Source organism: Bos javanicus, chromosome 6 (genome assembly GCF_032452875.1).
Source record: "Bos javanicus breed banteng chromosome 6, ARS-OSU_banteng_1.0, whole genome shotgun sequence".
NCBI lineage: Eukaryota > Metazoa > Chordata > Mammalia > Artiodactyla > Bovidae > Bos > Bos javanicus.
The window spans coordinates 83,863,663-83,885,189 of record NC_083873.1 but is presented as its reverse complement, the minus strand read 5'-3'; the positions used below and the strand labels follow the sequence as shown (position 1 = coordinate 83,885,189).

The 21,527-nt window shown below is 37.9% G+C and overlaps 1 protein-coding gene across 5 annotated transcripts in view; it reads left to right on the top strand.

The window, feature by feature from the left end:
• The first annotated feature begins 508 nt into the window (after positions 1 to 508).
• Positions 509 to 21,527, top strand: part of TMPRSS11D (transmembrane serine protease 11D) — a 62,819-nt gene continuing 41,800 nt past the window's right edge. For all 5 annotated transcript variants that reach the window (XM_061420322.1, XM_061420321.1, XM_061420319.1 and 2 more), the window contains exon 1: positions 509 to 616. In XM_061420322.1, the coding sequence (XP_061276306.1) occupies positions 609 to 616 (8 nt within the window). In that variant the 5' untranslated portion in view covers positions 509 to 608. The remainder of the gene's footprint in view (positions 617 to 21,527) is intronic.

Sequence of the window (21,527 nt, the reverse complement as noted above, 5' to 3'; positions counted from 1 at the left end):
CAATACTGAGTTAGAATATTTTTTAAAGACATACTCAGAGAAAGACTAAGTGAATTTTAGTTTGAATTGTTCTTCTTGCTTATCTGACAAATTTGTGTACATACTCAATTACTTCTCTGAATATTTCAAATGCTGTGAGAAAAAGTGAATTTTATCAAAGAGAAGGGAGTATTACCAATTAATCTATGGAAAGCATTTTCTGATAGTCTTTGGCTTGCTGTGGCAAAAAATAAGGTGTGGTACAACATAATAACATGGGCAAGAGTGTCACATCCTTTTTAAATTAAAAACTATGATGCTTCAGCCTATGGAGTAGTTATAGGCTTTCACAAAATACATATCACCTGTTATATTTAATCATAAGTTACCAGTATAAATAAAATATTTACTGATTTGCAAGATTTCCTGTCCATTCCACAAGTCATATGATTGGTTTAAGTTGATTCCTTCAGACTTGTTTAACAAGTTAGGTTTTAATTGTGTGGAATTTCCTCCTTTGCTTGAGTTCTTTTATAGATCACATATAACATATGAGAGTCATTCATTTGAGTGGAAATCTCAGAGCAGTTGCATAGGCAGAAAAAAGGACTTCATTATTAAGGATTAAAATGTATAGGTAAGTTCTGTTTTTGTTTTGAAATTTTGACTTTATCATAAAGCATATGAAAAGTATACTGAAGCTTAAGAAATTTTGGTTGTTAGTTACTTCTAGTTACTGTTCTCAAAACTTCATTGAAACTTACTAGTTAATGTTTTAGGTAATATGCTTGATATTGTTTAAATAAGGTGCTTCGCTGCTTGACTGAATTTTTAAACAAATTGAATAAACCTAAATAGATGACTTAGTATTATGAAAACATATATTTAAATCAGGAAGTGTTTTTGTTTTCTCATGTTTAACTTCTCAGAAAACTGATGTGTGGTTTTAAAATGTAATCAGTAAAAAATTCCTTTGCTGTTTTAAAGTTTTTAAGGGTTCTGTATTTTTACTTCTGTCAAAATATCACTTTAGCTATTAAATATGAAGTGAATTCTGAAGCCCTTTTTAAGAAAGCAAAAACTGTATTTGTCTACCTTTTATATACTATGATATCATTACTTTCAAGCAAGTTTTTGTTGATTCTTAGTATTTGCCTAGTTTTCTTTTCAATAGTTGCTTATCTTCATATACTTCCACATTAAAAAGCAATAAATTATAGCACAATCTAGAGTCAGATGGTACAATCTCAAAATTATATAATTTGAGATGTTTGTGCTTGCATCTGTGAGTATATTGTTCATTTTGTTTTCCCATGAACACAAAAAAGTGTGATACAAATAAGTCATTTTAAAAGGGAAATAAATGAAATATGGATAGTTGGCCATGTCAAATGTAGTTGAGTTTATTTTAAATCTCTTGAACTTTAGGAAGGAAGAAATCCAATCAATATTCAAAAAAATTTTAGTAAAATATATGTACAATTATATGCATTTAAATATATATATATAACAATAAAAAATGGGTGGCAGGAACTTCCATGGTGATCCAGTGGTTAAGATTCCGTGCTCCCAATGGAGGAGTTACAGATTTGATCCCTAGTTGGGGAACTAAGATCCCACATGGTGCAGCCTTAAAAAAACAAACATGTGGAGCAGCCTAAGCTTTCCAAAATAAGTATTAATTAGTAAGTAATAATATAAGAAAATAATAAAAATAATTTCATATTCATACAAGGATAGTATAAAAACCTATTAAACTAGGATAAAATCTATGAAATAGCACATATTGTATGTTCTCATTTATGTGAAAATCAATCACAAAATTGTATTTACTCATTGACTTACCTCTGAAAAACTATACATATGAAAATGTCTAATGAGAAATATAAAATATTAATGTTTGTTGTGTTACAGTGGTGAGCTTATGAATTATGTTTTTCCCATTATTCCTAGACTTTTTATGACAATGTGGAATTGTTCTAATAATCACAATACAATCTGAAATGATTTTGCTAAAACATTTTTAATTTTGTGAAGAAATTCCTCTGATTAAAAAAAAGTATCCTCATAAATAGCTAAACATCTTTCAAAGAAAAATAAAAGGAAACTTGTAAACAATGTAAATAATGAAATTGTACAATTTCAGAAAGCCTTAAATCAATGTAATTTCTAAACTTATCCATCCTTACACTCAATAAGACCCAAACTTTACAGTTACAAAAATAAAAAACAACAAACAACAGCTCTTCTGTGGAACTTGGTTTCTATGCAGCATACTTTAAAATATTTTCTCTCTTAAAAATAAGCTGTATCTCCAAATAATCAGTTTTTCCTTTTTTATTAACCTAAAAGTACGTAACTAGAAATTAGTTTTGCTCATTGGTTAGTTGATTTTTATTGTAAGAAGATAATCAGAGTTACTACGCCAAATTGGTGAATTTTGAGAATAACAACCCTTGTTCATCATTTGAGGACCCATGACTACAAAACAATGTCCCTGTCAACCTGAGTAAACAGAATTTTCAGTGGAAACAGGAAACCTGTTACTCAAATGGCATGGGTAATTTAAAAACAGCAAATTTTTATTTTGACAAGACATATGCCTGAGTTTAATGGTGGGAGGAATTAATTGAAATTTTCAGTTTCCTTTTACTGGAATATCCCCATCAGCATAAAGACACACCCTACTATCTTCAATTTAAAATAAATAAATAAATAACTCAAGCTTCACTATTTTCCAGTTCCTCCATATGCTCTGAGGGAGCAACTGGGTAGAGGAAGTGACATGAAAGTAATGTTTTTAGGTAATTCTAGGTCATTTTTAGGTAAAATAATCAGGTAATTTTGTGATACTTTTGGTTGACAATGGGATCTCTTAAATGGTTTGTGTGTGTGTGTGTTAGTTGCTTAGTTGTGTCTGACTCTCTGCAACCCCGTTGACTGTAGCCCACCAGGCCCCTCTGTCCACGGGATTCTCCAGGCAAGAACACTGGAATGGGTTGCCATTTCCTTCTCCAAAAGGAACTATAGAAAGAAAGAAAGTGAAGTCGTTCAGTCATGTCCGACTCTTGGCGACCCCACAGGCTGCAGCCTACCAGGCTCCTCCATCCATGGAATTTTCCAGGCAGGAGTACTGGAGTGGGTTGCCATTTCCTTCTCCTTAAATGGTTTGATTACTTGCATATAAACTCTAAGACCTCTTTTAGGTTGTCCTCTCCTAAAGGTTGCAAAGATGGTGTGTTTCTTTTTTCACCAACCTGTTCACCTCTCTCTGAAAAGGGAAATCCTATCAGGGGACCCAGGCAGTGGAGTTATTGTGACATAATTATTATTCTTTTCAAATCCTTAAGTACCCTAGATTTTCTCAGGTGCTCTAAGAGAGTGTGTTTTCCACTGGATTACATGAAGAGTGTGAAATGAAGTTTGGAAAATAGGATGAAGATTCAAATTTGAAATTTAGCATGTAGTTTAAGGAAAGATTAAGGTAAATGAGAATATCTCAGCTCAGGAACAGACATGTCTTAGAAGGACTCCTCCCACCATAACAAATCTTATTTCCATTTTCTTCCTTTTTGTTCACGCTCACGATATGATTAACTGACCACACAGATGTGTCAGTCAGTCAAAAGACATGGGGAAAAAAGCTATAACTGTCAGAAATACTTTCCAAATTCTGCCTGTTGATTCAATTCTAGTTTGTGAATTGCTATTTTAATTTTCAAAAACCATGCTTAAAATTGTAAACCATTGGCACCCCACTCCAGTACTCTTGCCTGGAAAATCCATGGATGGAGGAGCCTGGTAGGCTGCAGTCCATGAGGTCGCTAAGAGTCGGACATGACTGAGCGACTTCACTTTCACTTTTTACTTTCATGCATTGGAGAAGGAAATGGCAACCCACTCCAGTGTTCTTGCCTGGAGAATCCCAGGGACAGGGGAGCCTAATAGGCTGCTGTCTATGGGGTCGCACAGAGTCAGACACGACTGAAGCGACTTAGCAGCAGCAGCAGCAGGCAAAAGATATATTTCTCAATAGAAATTAGGCAAGTGAATACCAACTTATCTTTACAGTAACAGAGCCCAAAATGGTGCTTTTAGAGTACAAGTTACTATGAATAAGAACCAAGCCACAAGCTGAAAGAGCTACCCAATGGGCCAGCCCAGAATGTTTAAATAAAAAGGAATGGTCAAGAGTGTGAAATGTTGCTAAAGGTCTATGAGACACGTGTACCCCAATGTTCATCACAGCACTGTTTACAACAACTAGGACATGGAAGCAACCTAGATGTCCACTGGCAGATGAATGGATAAGAAAGCTGTGGTAAATATACACAATGGAATATTACTCAGCAATTAAAAAGAATGCATTTGAATCAGTTCTAATGAGGTGGATGAAATTGGAGCCTATTATACAGAGTGAAGTAAGTCAGAAAGAAAAACACCAATACAGTATATTAATGCATGTATATGGAATTTAGAAAGATGGTAACGATGACCCTATATCAAGACAGGGAAAGAGACACAGATGTAAAGAACAGACTTTTGGACTCTGTGGGAGAAGGAAAGGGTGGGATGATTTGAGAGAATATCATTGAAACATGTATATTATCATATGTAAACTAGACAGCCAATCCAGGTTCAATGAATGAAACAGGGTGCTCAGGGCTGGTGCACTAGGATGACCATGAGGGATGGGGCAGGTGGGAGGGGGTTCAGGATGGGGAACACAGGTATACCCATGGCTGATTCATGTGAATGTATGGCAAAAACCATCACAGTAAAGTAATTAGCCTCCAATTAAAATAAATAAATAAACAAAAATCTAAAAAAAAAGTCTATACCTTATCTTCCCTTAGAAAGTCATGACTGCCTTAAAGCAAGGACAATTGGCCATTTTTTAAATGTCCCCACTGTCTTACAGAGTGACACAATAAGTACTCGATATCTATTGATTTTTTCCACTATGCATTCAATAAACATTCAATTTAATGTTTCCACCATTCATTCTGTGTAAGAGAGTGCCCACAATATCCTAGGTTGATTAATTAATTAATTTAAAAGAGCACAGACAAAAAAATTAAGAGACAACTCCATACCACCAATTAATCTCTCTTTAGATCAGTTTATTCATCTGGATAATGGATAAAGTGAAGTAGGAATTCCTGCAGTTCCCTTCTACTGCTAACATTCTGTGATACTGCAGAAGGTTATCACTCTTACAAGATGCCATTACAAAAAAAATAAATAAAATGTTACCTGCAGTTAAAGTTGGGTTTTACCTAAAAGAAGAATATAAAATTTGCCATTTATTGAAGGCAGGCCAGAGTTCTAGGTACTTTACAAACAGAAACACCTTTAATTTTCACAACCCTTTGAGGCATGTGATTGGCCCTATTCTATGAATGAGGAACTAAGGCTTGGAAAGATTTTTTTGTCACTAACCCATGGTCACATTGTGTCTGTCTGGATACAAAACTTGTAATTATCATTACTGTACTATATTATCTTTCTGTATTACTTGTAAAATAAAATAGAAAAAAAACTAAGTAAATAGATCCATTTATCCAGGAGACAGAGAGGGATCTCTTACGGCTCTTCACGCCCATGCTAGAAGCCTTAACAACGTTCACAGAGTAGACAGGACCTCACTTCCACCATCTAACCCATCTCTCACTGTACAGATACACTTAAACACAGACCATCAGAAACTTCAGGGGACACAGTGGAGAACTAACCACAATCAGTCCCTCCCTCGTGAATTTGATTGGCTGCACACTGACAAAGGGCCGAATGTCAGACAATAACTCTAGCTGTGTTAACACATTTTTAACTTCTTTATCCTCACAACAACCTGGAGGTAGGTACCATTATCTCCTCTATTTTGCAGATAAGGTAATAAGGAGAAGTAAGGCAACTTCCCAGGTTGGTGCAGCAAGTAGATAGCAGAAATAGAACTTGAACTCATGTAATCCAGCTTCAGAGTCTATGCTCTCAACTGTGGCTCCTCTCACAGAACTTAATCTACCAGGGAGGGGAGGGAGGTGATGTGGGAATGGGGAGATAAGAAAAATATAAGCAGACAGACATTCTTAAGGGAATAAAGTATTTGCAGAAATTTAATGTGTAGTAGATATGAGAGAATCTACCAAATAGAATGGTCATGGAGTGAGAAGGAACCATCTATGTGAAGCAGGAGAAAGGAGAGAATACTGTGAAGGTGGTCAGGAACTCACTGATTTTTCATTCAATGACAAAGGAGAAAACTCAAGTTCATAGAAGTGATTTGCCTAATGTCAAGTAGCTTTGCTGATCTCTTCCAACAGTGTTTTCCTCCACACTATGTAAACTGCTTCCCAAGAAGAGAGATATATCTGCAGCATTTTTACTAAGTTCTGAGGAATATATTCTATTGTGTAGGTTTCAAAAAAGTTAGTACCAAGACCCTGGAACTCTGCTCATTTCATATGACACGGAATCCTCCTGGGAAAATGATACAGAGAATCTCAATTTTTTCCTCTGCCTCTTTAGAAATCCTGGGCAAGAAGCCACTAGGATTAAGTGCTGAAGGGTTGTTGTTTTAAAGATGTTGTTTTAAAAAATATACTGATGCAACTAAATATTACTCAAGAGCATTTGAAACAACTAATCTTGGGTTTGGTCCATGATTCATTAAAAGCTACTTCTTTTCCCTATGAGAACCATTATCATGTACTGGATATAGTTAAACAGAACTAACCATGAAGAATACATACGAGGTTCTGATTTCAGTCTCCATTCTTTCCAAGTTATGGGTAATAACACTTAACTAGTAGCTCTGAGAGAATAGTGCAGTCAATTTCCAGATTCTCTATTCTATCATGCCCACTAACTTACTCCATCCAGCTTGTGCTGAAATGTCTTTCTTGCTTTAGAACCTACCCTAATACATTTTAACTTTCCTGGTGGCTCAGACGGTAAAGCGTCTGTCTACAATGCGGGAGACCCAGGTTCCATCCCTGGGTTGGGAAGACCCCCTGGAGAAGGAAATAGCAATCCACTCCAGAACTATTGCCTGGAAAATCCCATAGACAGAGGAGCCTTGTAGGCTACAGTCCATGGGGTTGCAAAGAGTCGGACACAACTGAGCGACTTCACTATTCACTAATACATTTTTACTTAACTTGTACATTTCTTTATTCTTTCTTCCACCCCATCATTCACTGTACCTCTTCTGTCCCCCTACAAGTAAACAATGTTAAAAATCTAGTATATATGTTTCCACACAAATTAAACCAGATTGTCTCATTGGCAATTGTTAAAATTTTTAAAATTTGGGTTTATAAAGAATAATCAAATCAAACACTGTATGATAAACACATTTAGAGCACACACAAAAAAATGCTTCCTTGTGTTTCTCCAGAGTGTGATATACCAAATTTCTCACCTCACTGGGACATGCTTTTGAGAAACAATGAAACTGGAAATATCCTGATGCTCTCAATTTGGTATTACAAATCAGATCACGTTGAGTTAGGAGTAAGAGCCCCTAAATACTACACTCATTTATTTCCTATAGAAAACAAATACATATCTGGTTTTATATTAGGGTCAATATATTTGACAAAGCAGTAAGTTAAGGTTTTCAACATTTCATAATGATCTTATAGGAGGATTATCTCCATTGTACTTGGACTTCAGGAAACAGAGAAGAAACTAGGCTGCCTTTACTAAAGATCACTCTTCTCTGCCTTGGAGCTATTCTGATCTAACTGTATCCAAAAGCTTTGTTCCACAAAGTGTGGTCCTTGGACCAATAACATCAGCATCACCCTGGAACTTGTTAGAAATGCAGAATCTTGGGCCCAATCCCAAATTCACTATTTAAATTTGCATTTTAACAGGCAACTCATATATACATTGAAATATAAGTACTAAACAAACCAACTGAAACTAAACAGCTACAAGGTAGTTTCCCAAGTATTATTCAAAATGAAAGAGAGTTACAGCAAGGCGTTCTTCTGTGTATTTACATATGAATGAGCATGCCCTCTCAGCTGGGTGTGCAGTAGCTCTCCCATTCCTTTCCTGCAGAAACACTGAGTGATTTAGGCAAGTCAGAACTCACAGAGGAGCATTTTCTTAACTGAGCTCCAGGAACACTGTGCTCCTCAAAATGTTAGGTATTTCAGAAAGAAATGTTTGTGCACTCAAATAAGTCTGAGGGACACTGTTATTTAGTCAGTTCAGGCTGCATAAGAAAGGAAGAAATGGGAGAACTGGGGAATGTGTAGAAAATGAATGGGTTTTTTTGGTCATTTAGCAGCTGGAATTTCAATATAAGTTTTTCTCTAGGACTGCTTACCTTTTTTTTTTTTGCCTACCCTGACAAGTAACAGTAATATGTGTGACAGACTTCTGTAGATCTAACCAGGCTTATAAGCAATTCCCAATGCACTCCTTGTAACTCGACTCAAAAAATAAATAGATAAAAGGAAAACACAAATGAGTGAGAGCAATGTTATGGTGGAATTATGCTTTAAATTGTGTATAAATAATTTCAAAACTCTGATGCTTTAACTATGACTTGTAACAATTCGCTTGCTATTGTTGCTGTTGTCATTAACTGATAACACACCACTGCATTCTAACACCTAGCTGAGAACTGCTTTGGAGGAAACGGCACAGAAACTTGAATGGGTTATTGAGCCCTTTTTTGTCTCTGTGAGTTCAAGTCCACCCTCACTGTCAATCATTCTTTGAAAGTTTGGTAATTTTGTTATTGCAGTAAGTTGAGAATCATAAGAGATAAACATTTTAACAGCTTTATTGAAATGTAACTACGTACAATAAAGTTCACCTAAAGTGTACAATTCAGTGGTTTCTAGTATACTTATAGGGTTGTACAAGCATCATCAAAATCAAATTTCAGAACATTTTCATCATCCTAATAGATTTAATTTTAAAAACTAATTTCAAACATACATTTTTAAAAGAGCATTTTGACAATAAAATATCACATCACATGCTTGACATATATACACTACCATGTGTAAAATAGCTAGCTAGTAGAAAGCTACTATATAACACAATTTGTTCAGCTCGGTGCTCTATGATGACCTAGAGAGGTAGGAAGGGGGAATGGGAGGGAGGTGCCAGAGGGAGGGAATATAAGTATACACATAGTTGAGTCACTTTGTTCTATAGCACAAATGAACACAATATTCTAAAGCAATTATACCCCAATAAAAAATAAAATAAAATATCACATGCATATAGTATCATGAATATTTCTTTGCAATTTGCAGAAAGATGGCAAAATAATGTTGGTGCCAATAAAGGTTAAATATTATCTTTAGGCTTCCTTTGTGGCTCAGCTGGTAAAGAATCTGCCTCCAATGCAGGAGACCTGGGTTCAATCTCTGGCTTCAGAAGATCCCCTGGAGAAGGGAAAGGCTACCCACTCCAGTATTCTGGCCCAGAGAATTCCATGGACTGTATAGTCCACCAGGTCACAAAGAGTCAGATGTGGCTGGGTGACTTTCACTTCAGTTTAAAAAAAAAAAATTTAAAGGAAAGGAAATAAAAGGAAAGAAAAAATAAAAAAAGTCTAGTCTTTAAAAACTAAACCTATATAGGAAAAATACTATTTGGAAGAATACAGACAAGCAAATCTTCAACTAAATAGTTATTTCTTGCTCTGAAACTACTCTGAGCTCAATGACTCAGTCAGTAGCTACCTACACTTTCTAGAGTTCAGATGGAGTACTAATACGGACAGCAGTGCCCTCTAGAGTACATGCTAATCTTTCTCTAACATTAATCAGGCAAGAAGACAGGGAACCTGTCTTCTTTCTCTGTTACAGTTGTCTGTACTGATACACCAGGTACATGTGTTTCAACAGTGGTAGAGTCAAGAGAGCATGACTCCATGACTGTGGGTTTGGTGATTTCTAGAGAAATATTCTTAAAATATCAGCATCTCAAGTTCCGGAAGTAGCTTACTGTTCCGTTGTTTCAGATCACTGAGGCAGGCTCACTTTTGCTGACACTATCACTGTGTACCATAGCACCACTGTGCCTGTTTGCACACTGAAAAAGCTCCATCATCTCAATTATGAAAGCAGAACCTACCCTTTGGGCAGCTGTACAGTTTCAGCAAAGTTGACTTTCCTTATAGAAGCATATATATTAAGTTTAGCAGCACTGTGCTGAATCACTCAGTCATGTCCCTCTCTTTGTGACTCTACAGACTGTAGCCCACCAGGCTCCTTTGTCCATGGGATTCTCCAGGCAAGAATACTGGAGTGGGTTGTAATCCCTCCTCCAGGGTATCTTCTAGACCCAGGGATCGAACCCGCATCTCTTATGTCTCCTGCATTGGCAGATAGGTTCTTTACCACTAGTGCCACCTGGGAGGCCCGAGTTTAGCAGAGCAGTAACTTTTAAAAAAATGCCTTTAGGTCTTTACCAGACTCTGTCACTTAGGAGTCATCAAATACCTTCTGTTAATAATTATACAAGTCTAATTCTATTCCTGAATATGGAGATATATTCTGAGTAAGGAAAACCTGGCAAACTTTACTGATCTCAGTCCAGCAGCAGTCCTCAAACCCTCCTCAGCAGTCTACTCCATTCGATTAACCAGATCGTCTGCTTGAGAAAAATGAAGCATGAATGGGACAATTCAGATAAACCATTTCCTTCCTTAGGCTAAAATAAGATAAATATCAAAGATCAGAAACAAGCATCTGGAAATGCTTACTTTAAAATAGTGGGAGCAAGGCTGTATTACAGTTCTGAGTTGAACAGGAAGAACTTTGATTTTCTTTGGATGAGTCTTCCACAGTCAAGAATTTATTCCCCTGAAAAAGTCTTTGAAACCAGCTTGACTTATGAACAAAGACTCTTGTTTTTGGTATATGTCACATTCTTTTATAGTCTTTTCAATATTAGAATCAGTTCCTGCGTCTAGTCAATGCCTTTCTTGAAAGATTTCTTGACTATGTTGAACACACAGAAACCAGAGTAATGGGGCCAGTCTTCTTAAAGACATTATTCAAGAGAAGGAAGGTAGAAGGAAAGGTGGGAAAGAAGGAAGGAAAAACCTAGGGAAGGAAGGAAGGAAAGAAGGAAAAATCCCCACCTTCATGAAGCTTCGAAACCAAAACAGCAAATAAGCAAATTTTCATAATAGCAAATAAGAACAAAGTCTCAGCCTATAGCTGTGAACTGGTTGGGAAAATCTATCTACAATGAAATTATTATGATCTTGGTCTCATTATATTATGCCATAAGTAATAAAATAATTAGCTACTGAAGGGCCACTCTTACTCCATTAAACCATCAATCAATTGTTTAAATCATCATACACCGAAGCACCCAGCATGAGTAGTCATTTATGTTGGTTCATTCATTTGACTATTAGCGCCTCTTTAAAGCATAGGCTAGTAAAAAAAAAGTACAGAAAACAATTTGTATTTCTTTTCTATTTGTCAGCCACAATAAAAGTTCATTTCTTCTGGGTCATGGTTCATTGCATTTTTAGCCTCATACATAAAAATTATTTCACTTAGGACAATGGTGTGATTACATGTATTTTGTTGTTGTTTTGTCACCAAGTCATGTCCAACTCTTTTGCAACGCCATGAACTATAGCCTGCCAGGCTCCTCTGTCCATGGGATTTCCCAGGCAAGAGCACTGAAGTAGGTTGCCATTTCCTTCCCAAGGAGATCTTCCTGACCAAGGAATGGAACCCATGTCTCCTACATTGGCAGGCAGATTCTTTACCACTTAGCCCGTTGGGTTACCCTTACAAGTGTTTAGTAAGTATTAATTGATGGCTGCCTAAATTATACATACACACTGATTTCATAATACCAGGTGCTCATACTTATTACTGGATACCTAAGGCTGTGATAACAGAAAGCTCTTTATGACATCAAATTCATGTGTGTTTGCGTATCTTTCTGGACATTTACATTGTAGTTTTTTTTAATCCAAATTTAGTGAAATGAGTTGGTTTCACAGTCTATTTTTCAGAGCTTTAAATTGCTGTCTCTCAGAAAGTAGCTTCAAAAAGGATATCTCCAGTCCCAAGATCTTTTCCCAGGCTAGTTACCTTTCCTGCTAACTGCTGGGAATTATCATACAGATATTATTAGTTACTAAAATTAAATATTACTAAAATATCCAAAAAAAACCCTCAAATTGTCTGCTGATATAACTAGTATAACTAATTCCTAAGTTACTCAGGTTGAACTTTCAGTCTCATTTTGGGCTGCCACTCTTGCCTCTGGCACTGACTCCTCTATCAGGAAATGGCCCTAGTTTTCCATCTTCCATGTTTCCCTCAATCCCTCCTTTTCCATCCCACAGTCTCTACAGGGTCCAAGGCCCATCCTATCCCATTCATGGATTAATGGGTTAGTCTCCCCAGTAAGACCTCCTGCCTCCCAACTCCCTCCCATTCATCCCAATCAAATCACCAGATTGGCCTTTCTACAACATTGCTGTTTTGCTATAACTCAAGCCTGAGTGATGAGCTAAAGCAAAGACTCCAAATCTATTACACTTAGTCTCTTCCATAATCTCGACTGATCTCGTTTTTCTAGATTATTTTCCGTTTACTCCTCTATAAGTGCAACACATGCCAAGTACTCTTCCCCAAGCACACTTTGTACTTTCTATCTCTTTTGTCTTTGTTTATTTGTCTACTCAGATCTCCTGTCCATCCCATAAAGCAGAGCTCACATGCCACATGGTGTATGATGCGTGGAAACAATTCCTCCTTCCTCACCCAAAAGTTACTTCTCTGACCTCTCGATTTTCTATACCGTTTGGCATCCTTACATGCCACTATCACTCTCAAGTCATTTAAGGACTTTTTTTGCATGTCCAGAAAAATAATAGGTATGTAAAATCAACAAATATTTCTGACTAAAGCAACTGATGACTATAGAAGAATAGAAAATTAATATTAAATTTCTTCTACTACAGAACTATGGACATGTCTATAGCTATGGACATATCCCTTTCCTTCAGTATAAAGTATATGTGTGATAACACCCAGGTGTCAGTTGGAAGATACTGGAGTTCATGAAAAGCATTATAACAGACATGTGGACACAGGAGGGAAGGGGAGGGTGGGATGAATTGAGAGATTGGAACTGACACATATATAGTGCTTGTGTGCGTGCTAAGTCGCTTCAGTTGTGTCTGACTCTTTGCAACTCTATGGACTGTAGCCAGCCAGGCTCCTCTATCCATGGGGATTCTCCAGGCAAGAATACTGGAATGGGTTGCCATGCCCTCCTCCAGGGGATCTTCCCAACCCAGGGTTCCCGTGGCTCCTACATGGCAGGCACATTCTTTGCCACTGAGCCAACTGGGGAAGCCCTGTGTAAATAGCTAGCTAGTGGAAACATGTTATAAAGCACAGGGAGCTCAGCTTGGTGCTCTGTAAGGAGCCTGAGTTCCAGGACACAGCCTGAGTCCTAGGAAAGGAAGAACTTGACTAGCCTATGAAGCGATTGAACCCACACTCTTGACTTCACGGGCAGTAGGTTCTCCTGAACCATCATCAAGCCCCCAGTTCAACTACTATATACGCGCCAACACACACACATGCTTACATACATACCTATTAGCCACTTGTCTGTATCAATTTGCAAAGTTTATAAGAGAAAAATGAATCCTAGGTTGGCGTATCCCACAAGCAACAGATTCCAAAGTTTTGATACATCATTTCTGGTCTGTTGTATACAGCTATGCAGCTTGTATAATGCACAAACATTCTGGTTCGGGGGAGACTGGAAGCCAAGACTGTGCCTATGCTCCTTGCCAAGCTGTCTGGCTCAGACTAGAGCTGCACATAGCCCAAGGAACACCTTATGTCTGTTGCCCAGAGAAGTTGCTTTTTTCCTAATTTTCACAAAAACATTGTACAGGCTTGCTCAGGTACCACTTGCCCAGTCTCTGTATACTCAACTGGTATTAGTTCAGTTGCTCAGTCTTGTCTGACTCTTTGAGACCCCATGGACTGCAGCATGCCAGGCCTCCCTGTCCATCATCAACTCCTGGAGCCTACTCAAACTCATGTCCATTGAGTCGGTGATGCCATCCAACCATCTCATCCTCTGTTGTCCCCTTCTCCTCCCACCTTCAATCTTTCCCAGCATCAGGGGCTTTTCCAATGAGTCAGTTCTTCACATCAGGTGGCCAAAGTATTGAAGTTTCAGCTTCAGCATCAGTCCTTCTAATAAATATTCAGGACTGATTTCCTTTAGGATGGACTGGTTGGATCTCCTTGCAGTCCAAGGGACTCTAAAGAGTCATCTCCAACACCACAGTTCAAAAGCATCAATTCTTCGGCGCTCAGCTTTCTTTATAGTCCAACTCTCACATCCACACATGACTACTGGAAAAACCGTAGCTTTGACTAGACAGACATTTGATGGCAAAGTAATGTTTCTGCTTTTTAATATGCTGTCTAGGTTGGTCACAGCTTTTCTTCCAGGGAGCAAATGTCTTTTAATTTCATGGCTGCAGTCACCATCTGCAGTGATTTTGGAGCCCAAGAAAAGAAAGTCTGGCACTGTTTCCATTGTTTCCCCATCTATTTTCCACAAAGTGATGGGACCAGATGCCATGATCTTAGTTTTCTGAATATTGAGTTTTAAGCCAACTTTTTCACTCTCTTCTTTCACTTTCATCAAGAAGCTCTTTAGTTCTTCTTCACTTTCTGCCATAAGTGTGGTGTCATCTGCATACATGAGGTTATTGATATTTCTCCTGGCAATCTTGATTCCATCTTGTGCTTCATCCAGCCTGGCATTTTGCATGATGTATTCTGCATATAAGTTAAATAAGCAGGGTAACAATATGTGATTTATATCCTCAATGAATATAAATGTATTTGTTACCCAAAATTAAGTTGGAAAATAAACCATTGAATTAAAAGAAAGTCACGCAGTACATTCCAAAGGTATATGCACATAAAGTCTCATGGATATGTGATTCAAGGATAGGAATCTTATCTTCCATATGAATCCAGTGTTTTAAGAATGCATCATGTTTTAATAAAACAAATATATCTAAGAAAACTTAAAACTAGAGCACCAACTCTACCATCATCCAGTTGTGCAATCTTAAATAATTCTGTGTCTCTCTTTTCTTTTGGAGCACACTAAAGCTAGCAAGAACAACAATAAAAAAAATTTTCTTAATAACACTTAAGAAATTAATAAAAGTGTTGGGCTAGATCAGTGATTTGTTAGAAATAGGAAAGGGCCTTTTTCCCACAACTCTAAATCAAATGGAAAAGCTATTCCATTTTCATCTGTTTTAATCATTAAGCTTTCAAATTTTTTAAGACCTTGTTTGAAAAAAGCATTCCTCAACTTAAAAAATTAAATCATTGAATTGGATAGTCTCTAACACCTGCCTCATGACAACCATCGAGATTTAATGAAAGGGGCTAAAATAGAAAAAGTCCCTCTTCTTTGGAACTGTTTCTCATATTCTGCATAACACCAACATATTAATACACACTGAAATAACTTTCTTTGCATATCCTGTAATATAAGGGCTATAGAAATATTTTGAACTTTCTGTTTCTTAGTACTAACAAGGTAGAAAATGTGATAGAAATTAATAACAACATAATAATTAACAGAAAATGTCTTCCCATCTGAAGTGGTCATTTTGTAGTTTGAGCTTGACAGATCTGGGTTTGCATTCCAGCCTTCTTACTAGCTGACTAATTAAGCTTCTATTTTATTATCTGTAAACTAGAGAACCTGGTGTGCTGCAGTGCATGGGGTTGCAAAGAGTCAGACACGGCTGAGCACCTGAACAAGGATTTTTAACAGGGATTAAATTAAATGATGTTGAAAAGATCAGCCAGTACATTGTAAGCACTCAATAGATGGCAGAGATTATTCTCTGATCTGTATTTTTTTAGTATTTAAAATAAGAATGCACAAACTACAGTGTTAAAGTCCTTCCAAACAATAGTAAAATTATTTTTTAAATCCCTCTTTGCAGTCATTCATCAATTTTTCTATTGCAATGCCCAATATGGACTCACTGTATAATAGGTATTGTATATAAATGAGGCATATCCTGGCAGACAAGATGCATCTCTATGATCTTCATGAGTTACGGCAAGGGTCACCAACCCCTAGGTCAAAGATTGGTACTGGTATGTGGCCTGTTAGGAACTCGGCTGCACAGCAGAGGGTGAGCAGTGGGTGAGCAAGCGAGGCTTCATCTCTATTTACAGCCAGCCCCCATCACTCGCATTACTGCCTTAATTTTGCCGCCAGTCAGATCAGTGGCAGCATTAGATCCTTATAAGAGTGTGAAAGAAAGTGAACCCTAACCCAGAAGTCAAGGCACAATATACTGAGATTGCCACAAAATAGAAATAAAGTACATAAAAACTGTGATGCACTTGAATCATCCCAAAACCTCCCCCTACCCCCTCCCCGCCATCTGTGGAGAAATTGCCTTTCAAAGAACTGTTTCCTGGATAAAAGAAGCTTGGGCACTGCTGAGTTACAGCCTAGATGTGGATGCAGGCACATGAAGGGATAAGGATTGTAGTAGAGAAATTCATTGAGCATTATGAGATCAGATGAGGGGCAGCAAGAGGAGAAAAGAGTAACTACCTGGTGAGAAATGAAAATGCTTGAATTATTTTAGGATAAAATGAGAAGTATACAGATATGACATTCTCCAGGCAAAAGACATCACAAGCAGAACTGACTGTGACATTTGATCTGGATGAGGTCAGGTGGGCAGGTGAGGATGTGACAGAAGATAAAGTTGCAGAGGTTGGCCTTAAATGCCATGGACAGTTTGAATGCCATTTGAGGATTTTTGACGAACTGTAGATAAATTTAAAATGAGGTATTATTGGAAGGGAGGATATCGGACCCTAAGATTCACATTTTTCAAAGCACTTGAAGGATTTTAAAGGGTTGATTGGAGAGAGGAAAAAATCCTGAATTCAGTCTGGATTCCTCTTTTTCCCACATCTTGTAAGCAAATCCTCTAAGGCCTAAATTCAAAATATATATAGATTCTTACCACTTTTCATCATCTCCACTTCTACCACCCTTTTGTAAACTACCATCATCTCTCACTTTAGTTATTTAGTGACCTCCTGCAAGGAGATCCAACCAGTCCATTCTAAAGACCAGTCCTGGGTGTTCTTTGGAAGGACTGATGCTAAAGCTGAAACTCTAGTACTTTGGCCACCTCATGCGAAGAGCTGACTCATTGGAAAAGACTCTGATGCTGGGAGGGATTGGGGGCAGGAGGAGAAGGGGTTGACAGAGGATGAGATGGCTGGACGGCATCACCGACTCGATGGACGTGAGTCTGAGTGAACTCCGGGAGTTGGTGATGGACAGGGAGGCCTGGCGTGCTGCGATTCATAGGGTCGCAAAGAGTTGGACACGACTGAGCGACTGAACTGAACTGAACTGACTGAAGAGGTTTCCCTGGAGGAGGAAATGGCAACCCACTCCAGTATTCTTGCCTGGAGAATCCCATAGACAGAGGAGCCTGACAGGCTACAGTCCATAGAGTCACAAAGAGTCGGACACAATTGAAGCATCTTAGCATGCATGCAAGAGGTCTCCCTCTCCATCCCAGGCCAACTACTCCCCTTGAAGTACCCAGAGTGGGCACCTATTAAAGAAATAGATCTGATGTCATGCCTTTGCTCAAAATCCTCAAAGATCCTGTCTCAGAATAAACATCAAAGTCCTCAAGTGCAAAATCCTAAATGATTTTCCCTCAACCACTGACACCCTGCTCCTTATCTTTCTGACTTTATTTTCTTTCAATGTTCCCCACCCCTGTCTCACTCTATTCAGTTCAGGTGCCTCTCTTAATGGTCCTCAAATTTACTCTGTGAGTTCTTGGCTCACGGCCTTCAAACTGCTGTTCTTCCACCTAGATAATTCTCCCCCTGATATCTTCATGGCTTGCTCACTCACCTCCTTCTGGTCTTCACTCAAATGTCAACTCCTCAGCAAGGCCTTTCCTGGTCACCCTATTTAAATTTTCAGCATTCCATATATATTCCCTTTCTCATCTCTTTGCTTTTATTTTTCCTTTATTTTACTTACTTTTCTTACTCATTTCTCTCCTCTAACTATTAGGATTGCTATGATTGTTTCTTTTCATTGTATTTCCAGCAATTACATTTTGCCTAGACCATTGTAGGCACTCACCAAATGTCTCTTAATTAGGTAATGAAAGAAAGGAGACCAGTTAACAGGCATTTCACATAATACCAGATGATAACATCCAGAATTAAGAGAGAGAGGATGAACAGAAAGATTTAGGCTATAGGATAAACACCATTCACTGACCTCTCGAAAGTGGAAAATTATCAAAAGAGAGCAGGTACAACTAAATCTTGGGTCTTTAATTTATGGTACCAGATAGATGGTAGGGACGTTCCCAATATTAGAAATAGCAGGGAGGAGAAAAAACCTGGAGAAAAAGATAGCAAATTCAGTTTTGAACTGAACTGTTATACTTAAGGAGGCTGTAAAACATTCATAAGATGTCCAATCCACAGCTGGAAATAATGGTGTGGAGCTCAGAGACTGAGATCTGAGGGGGAAGATCTATCTCAGAAAATATTACCTTATTAAATGCTACCTGAAACCAGGGTGTAGGATGGGATCAGCAAGGAAGAATATGTATCAGGAAAAAACAATCATGGACCAAATCTTTATATCATACCTGAAATCTTATTCAAAGAGACACAAAACTGTCTGAAAGTCCTCTTTAGACACACTGTGTATATCTAAATTTGTAATTACCTTTCCCTGTTTTCCTCTATTCTTACAAATAATGGAAAGCCATTGCCAAGACTCTATTAATCAACAACCATATATTGTTTCTAACTATGTATCGATGGACAAAATTAACTAGTATTCTTACATAAATCTGATATGTTAATCTAAGATGTACTCTCAAATTAAACCAACAATTATTTTATTGCACATATACTATGTGTAAGAACAAAATCCTAGCGCTCAATTTAATAAAAACTAAAAACTCAATAGATGTTGATTCTCTTTGCTTCATCCAAGAGATATCAGGAGAGATAAGAGTCCCAAAGCTTTTCTGTCTCTTGTAGTGTGAGGCAGGAAGTATACGTCAGAGGAAGTCCATGTTCTTACATTCTAACCGCCCTTTCTATTTCCAGTTTCTATTACTCCTGAGAAATTATGAGTTATTTATGTTTCTCTGAGCCTCAGTTTTCCTGTCTTCCAAACAGAGGTCATAATATCCACCTTATAAGACTTTTACGAAGATTGGCAATAAACATGTATAAAGTCTGCCGCTTAGGTTCTCATAAGAGCATAGAATATGTTTTTCAACATTCTTGTAATTTTCCAAGTCAATGAGAGAAAGAAAGAGGCAGAAGCTCGTTAAACATGTCACAACTATGTATTTGTTTTTCTGTTTAAACACAAGCACTAAAAACTTCACTGATTAAGATCCTGCTTTAAAAGCAAAGTATTTACTTGCAGATTTCCACTGCTTATGAGTCAAAATTCAGACAGTGTTAGCAAACTTATTTTCCCTAAGAATTTGCAAAGCAAACATTGGACACAATTTAGTGTGTGTTGTCATAAGCTTTATAATCAGCCACATACAGAGGTTCAATGACAAGTTGAACCTGTAACAAGAGAGCAGATACCAACAAAAGAACAGATACTTTAGTTGTTTCTACAAAGTGGAACAACACATTGTTATGTAATTAAATACAGCTTGTGAGATTACACTAATTTGAGGTCCACACCCTTTGTTTATTGAGTCATGTCTCATGGTGTTTTTCAGCCACTGAGTTTTAAGATGTTTTCCATGAACTAAAGCAAAGTTGCCTCGAAAAACATTCCCATGAGAGGCTCATCCAAGCTAAAGCATATGCTGACTCTAGCCTTTGGTTTGGGGTTTTGTTTTTGGTTGGTTTTTTCGTTGTTGTTATTTTAGCTTTCAATTTAAGCCTAGTTCTTAGTAATTTCTTACTCTACACTAATAAATCTTGACACTTCTACTCATCTCTGGAAATACAGCTGGTTCCTGGTAGTTGAGGTGATACTTTGGGATGGCTTGCTTCCAGCTCTTCTTTTGGCTTTACCCTGCTGAGCACCCCCTGACATTCGCCGAACTTGCAAATGTCAAACAGTATGCAACTGTGACCATGTATCACCAGCCACAGCAAGACCACAAAGAAACAGAAGAGTAAACCGAGGCTTAAAAAGTCAGCAAGTATCAATGTACCAATTTTATCCTACTTAGAAAATGACTACAGTTCAGTTCAGTTCAGCTGTTCAGTTGTGTCTGACTCTTTGTGACCCCACGGACTGCAGCACGCCAGGCCTCCCTGTCCATCACCAACTCCCAGAGTTTACTCAAACTCATGTCCATTGAGTCAGTGATGCCATCCAACCATCTCATCCTCTGTCGTCCCATTCTCCTCCCGCCTTCTATCTTTCCCAGCATACAGTTAGTTATTCCCAAATGTTGGACTCTGGACCAGTGTTAGTGAAAGTCAGTTTTCACTAGCATAGCAAAATTAATAAGAGCAATGTGGTAAAAAGACATCATTAAGCTAAGGCTAAATTATTCATCTTTTTTGTTATTCTGAGATTATGTTATTCCTATTTTCATGAATTTAAATGCCCTTTTATTAAACAATAATATTTGAGCTGGTCAATTTTTATAATGTTTAATGTGTTTATTCAACAAAAAAGTCAGCAAGTCTATGCCCACCTCCAATAATCTTCTGAAATGATGTGCTTAGCCATTCAGTCATGTTCGACTTTTTGCAACTCCATGGACTGCAGCCTGCCAGGCTCCTCTGTCCATGGGGATTCTCCATGCAAGAATACTGGAGTGGGTTGCCCTGCCCTCCTCCAGGGGAATTTCCCAACCCAGGGATCGAACCCAGGTCTTTCACATTGTGGGCGGATTCTTTACCATCTGAGCCACCAGGGAGGCCCAGAATACTGGAATGGGTAGCCTATCCCTTCTCCAGAGGAACTTCCCAACCCAGAAATCAAACCAGGGTCTCCTGCATTGCAGGCAGATTCTTTACCAGCTGAGCTACCAAGGAATTCCTCTGAAATGATACTGGTCCCATATCCAAGGCCTTCAAAGTACAAGTGATACAAAGTAAAACACCAGGAGACGCCTTCATCAGTGTGAGCTGCATAAAGCCCAAACACCAGGCAACCCTGCTGTGAAACCTACACTCTGAGAGTCACTGAGTCTCAGATCATCCCCTTCCCATATACACTAGAATGTAAGCAAAACAAATAGAAAGAAATGAAAGTCTGACTGTGTTATGGCAAAATGTAACTGCTTCTCAGTTCTGTTAAGGCTTTTAAAACTGAAACACACCCAGGAGTTAACATATACAACAAATATTTATAAATATCATAAATCCTAGGTGGTCCTAGTAGTAAAGAACCTGCCTGCCAAAGCAGGTAGACATAAGAGATGTGGGTTTGCTTCCTGGTCACTCCCTGGG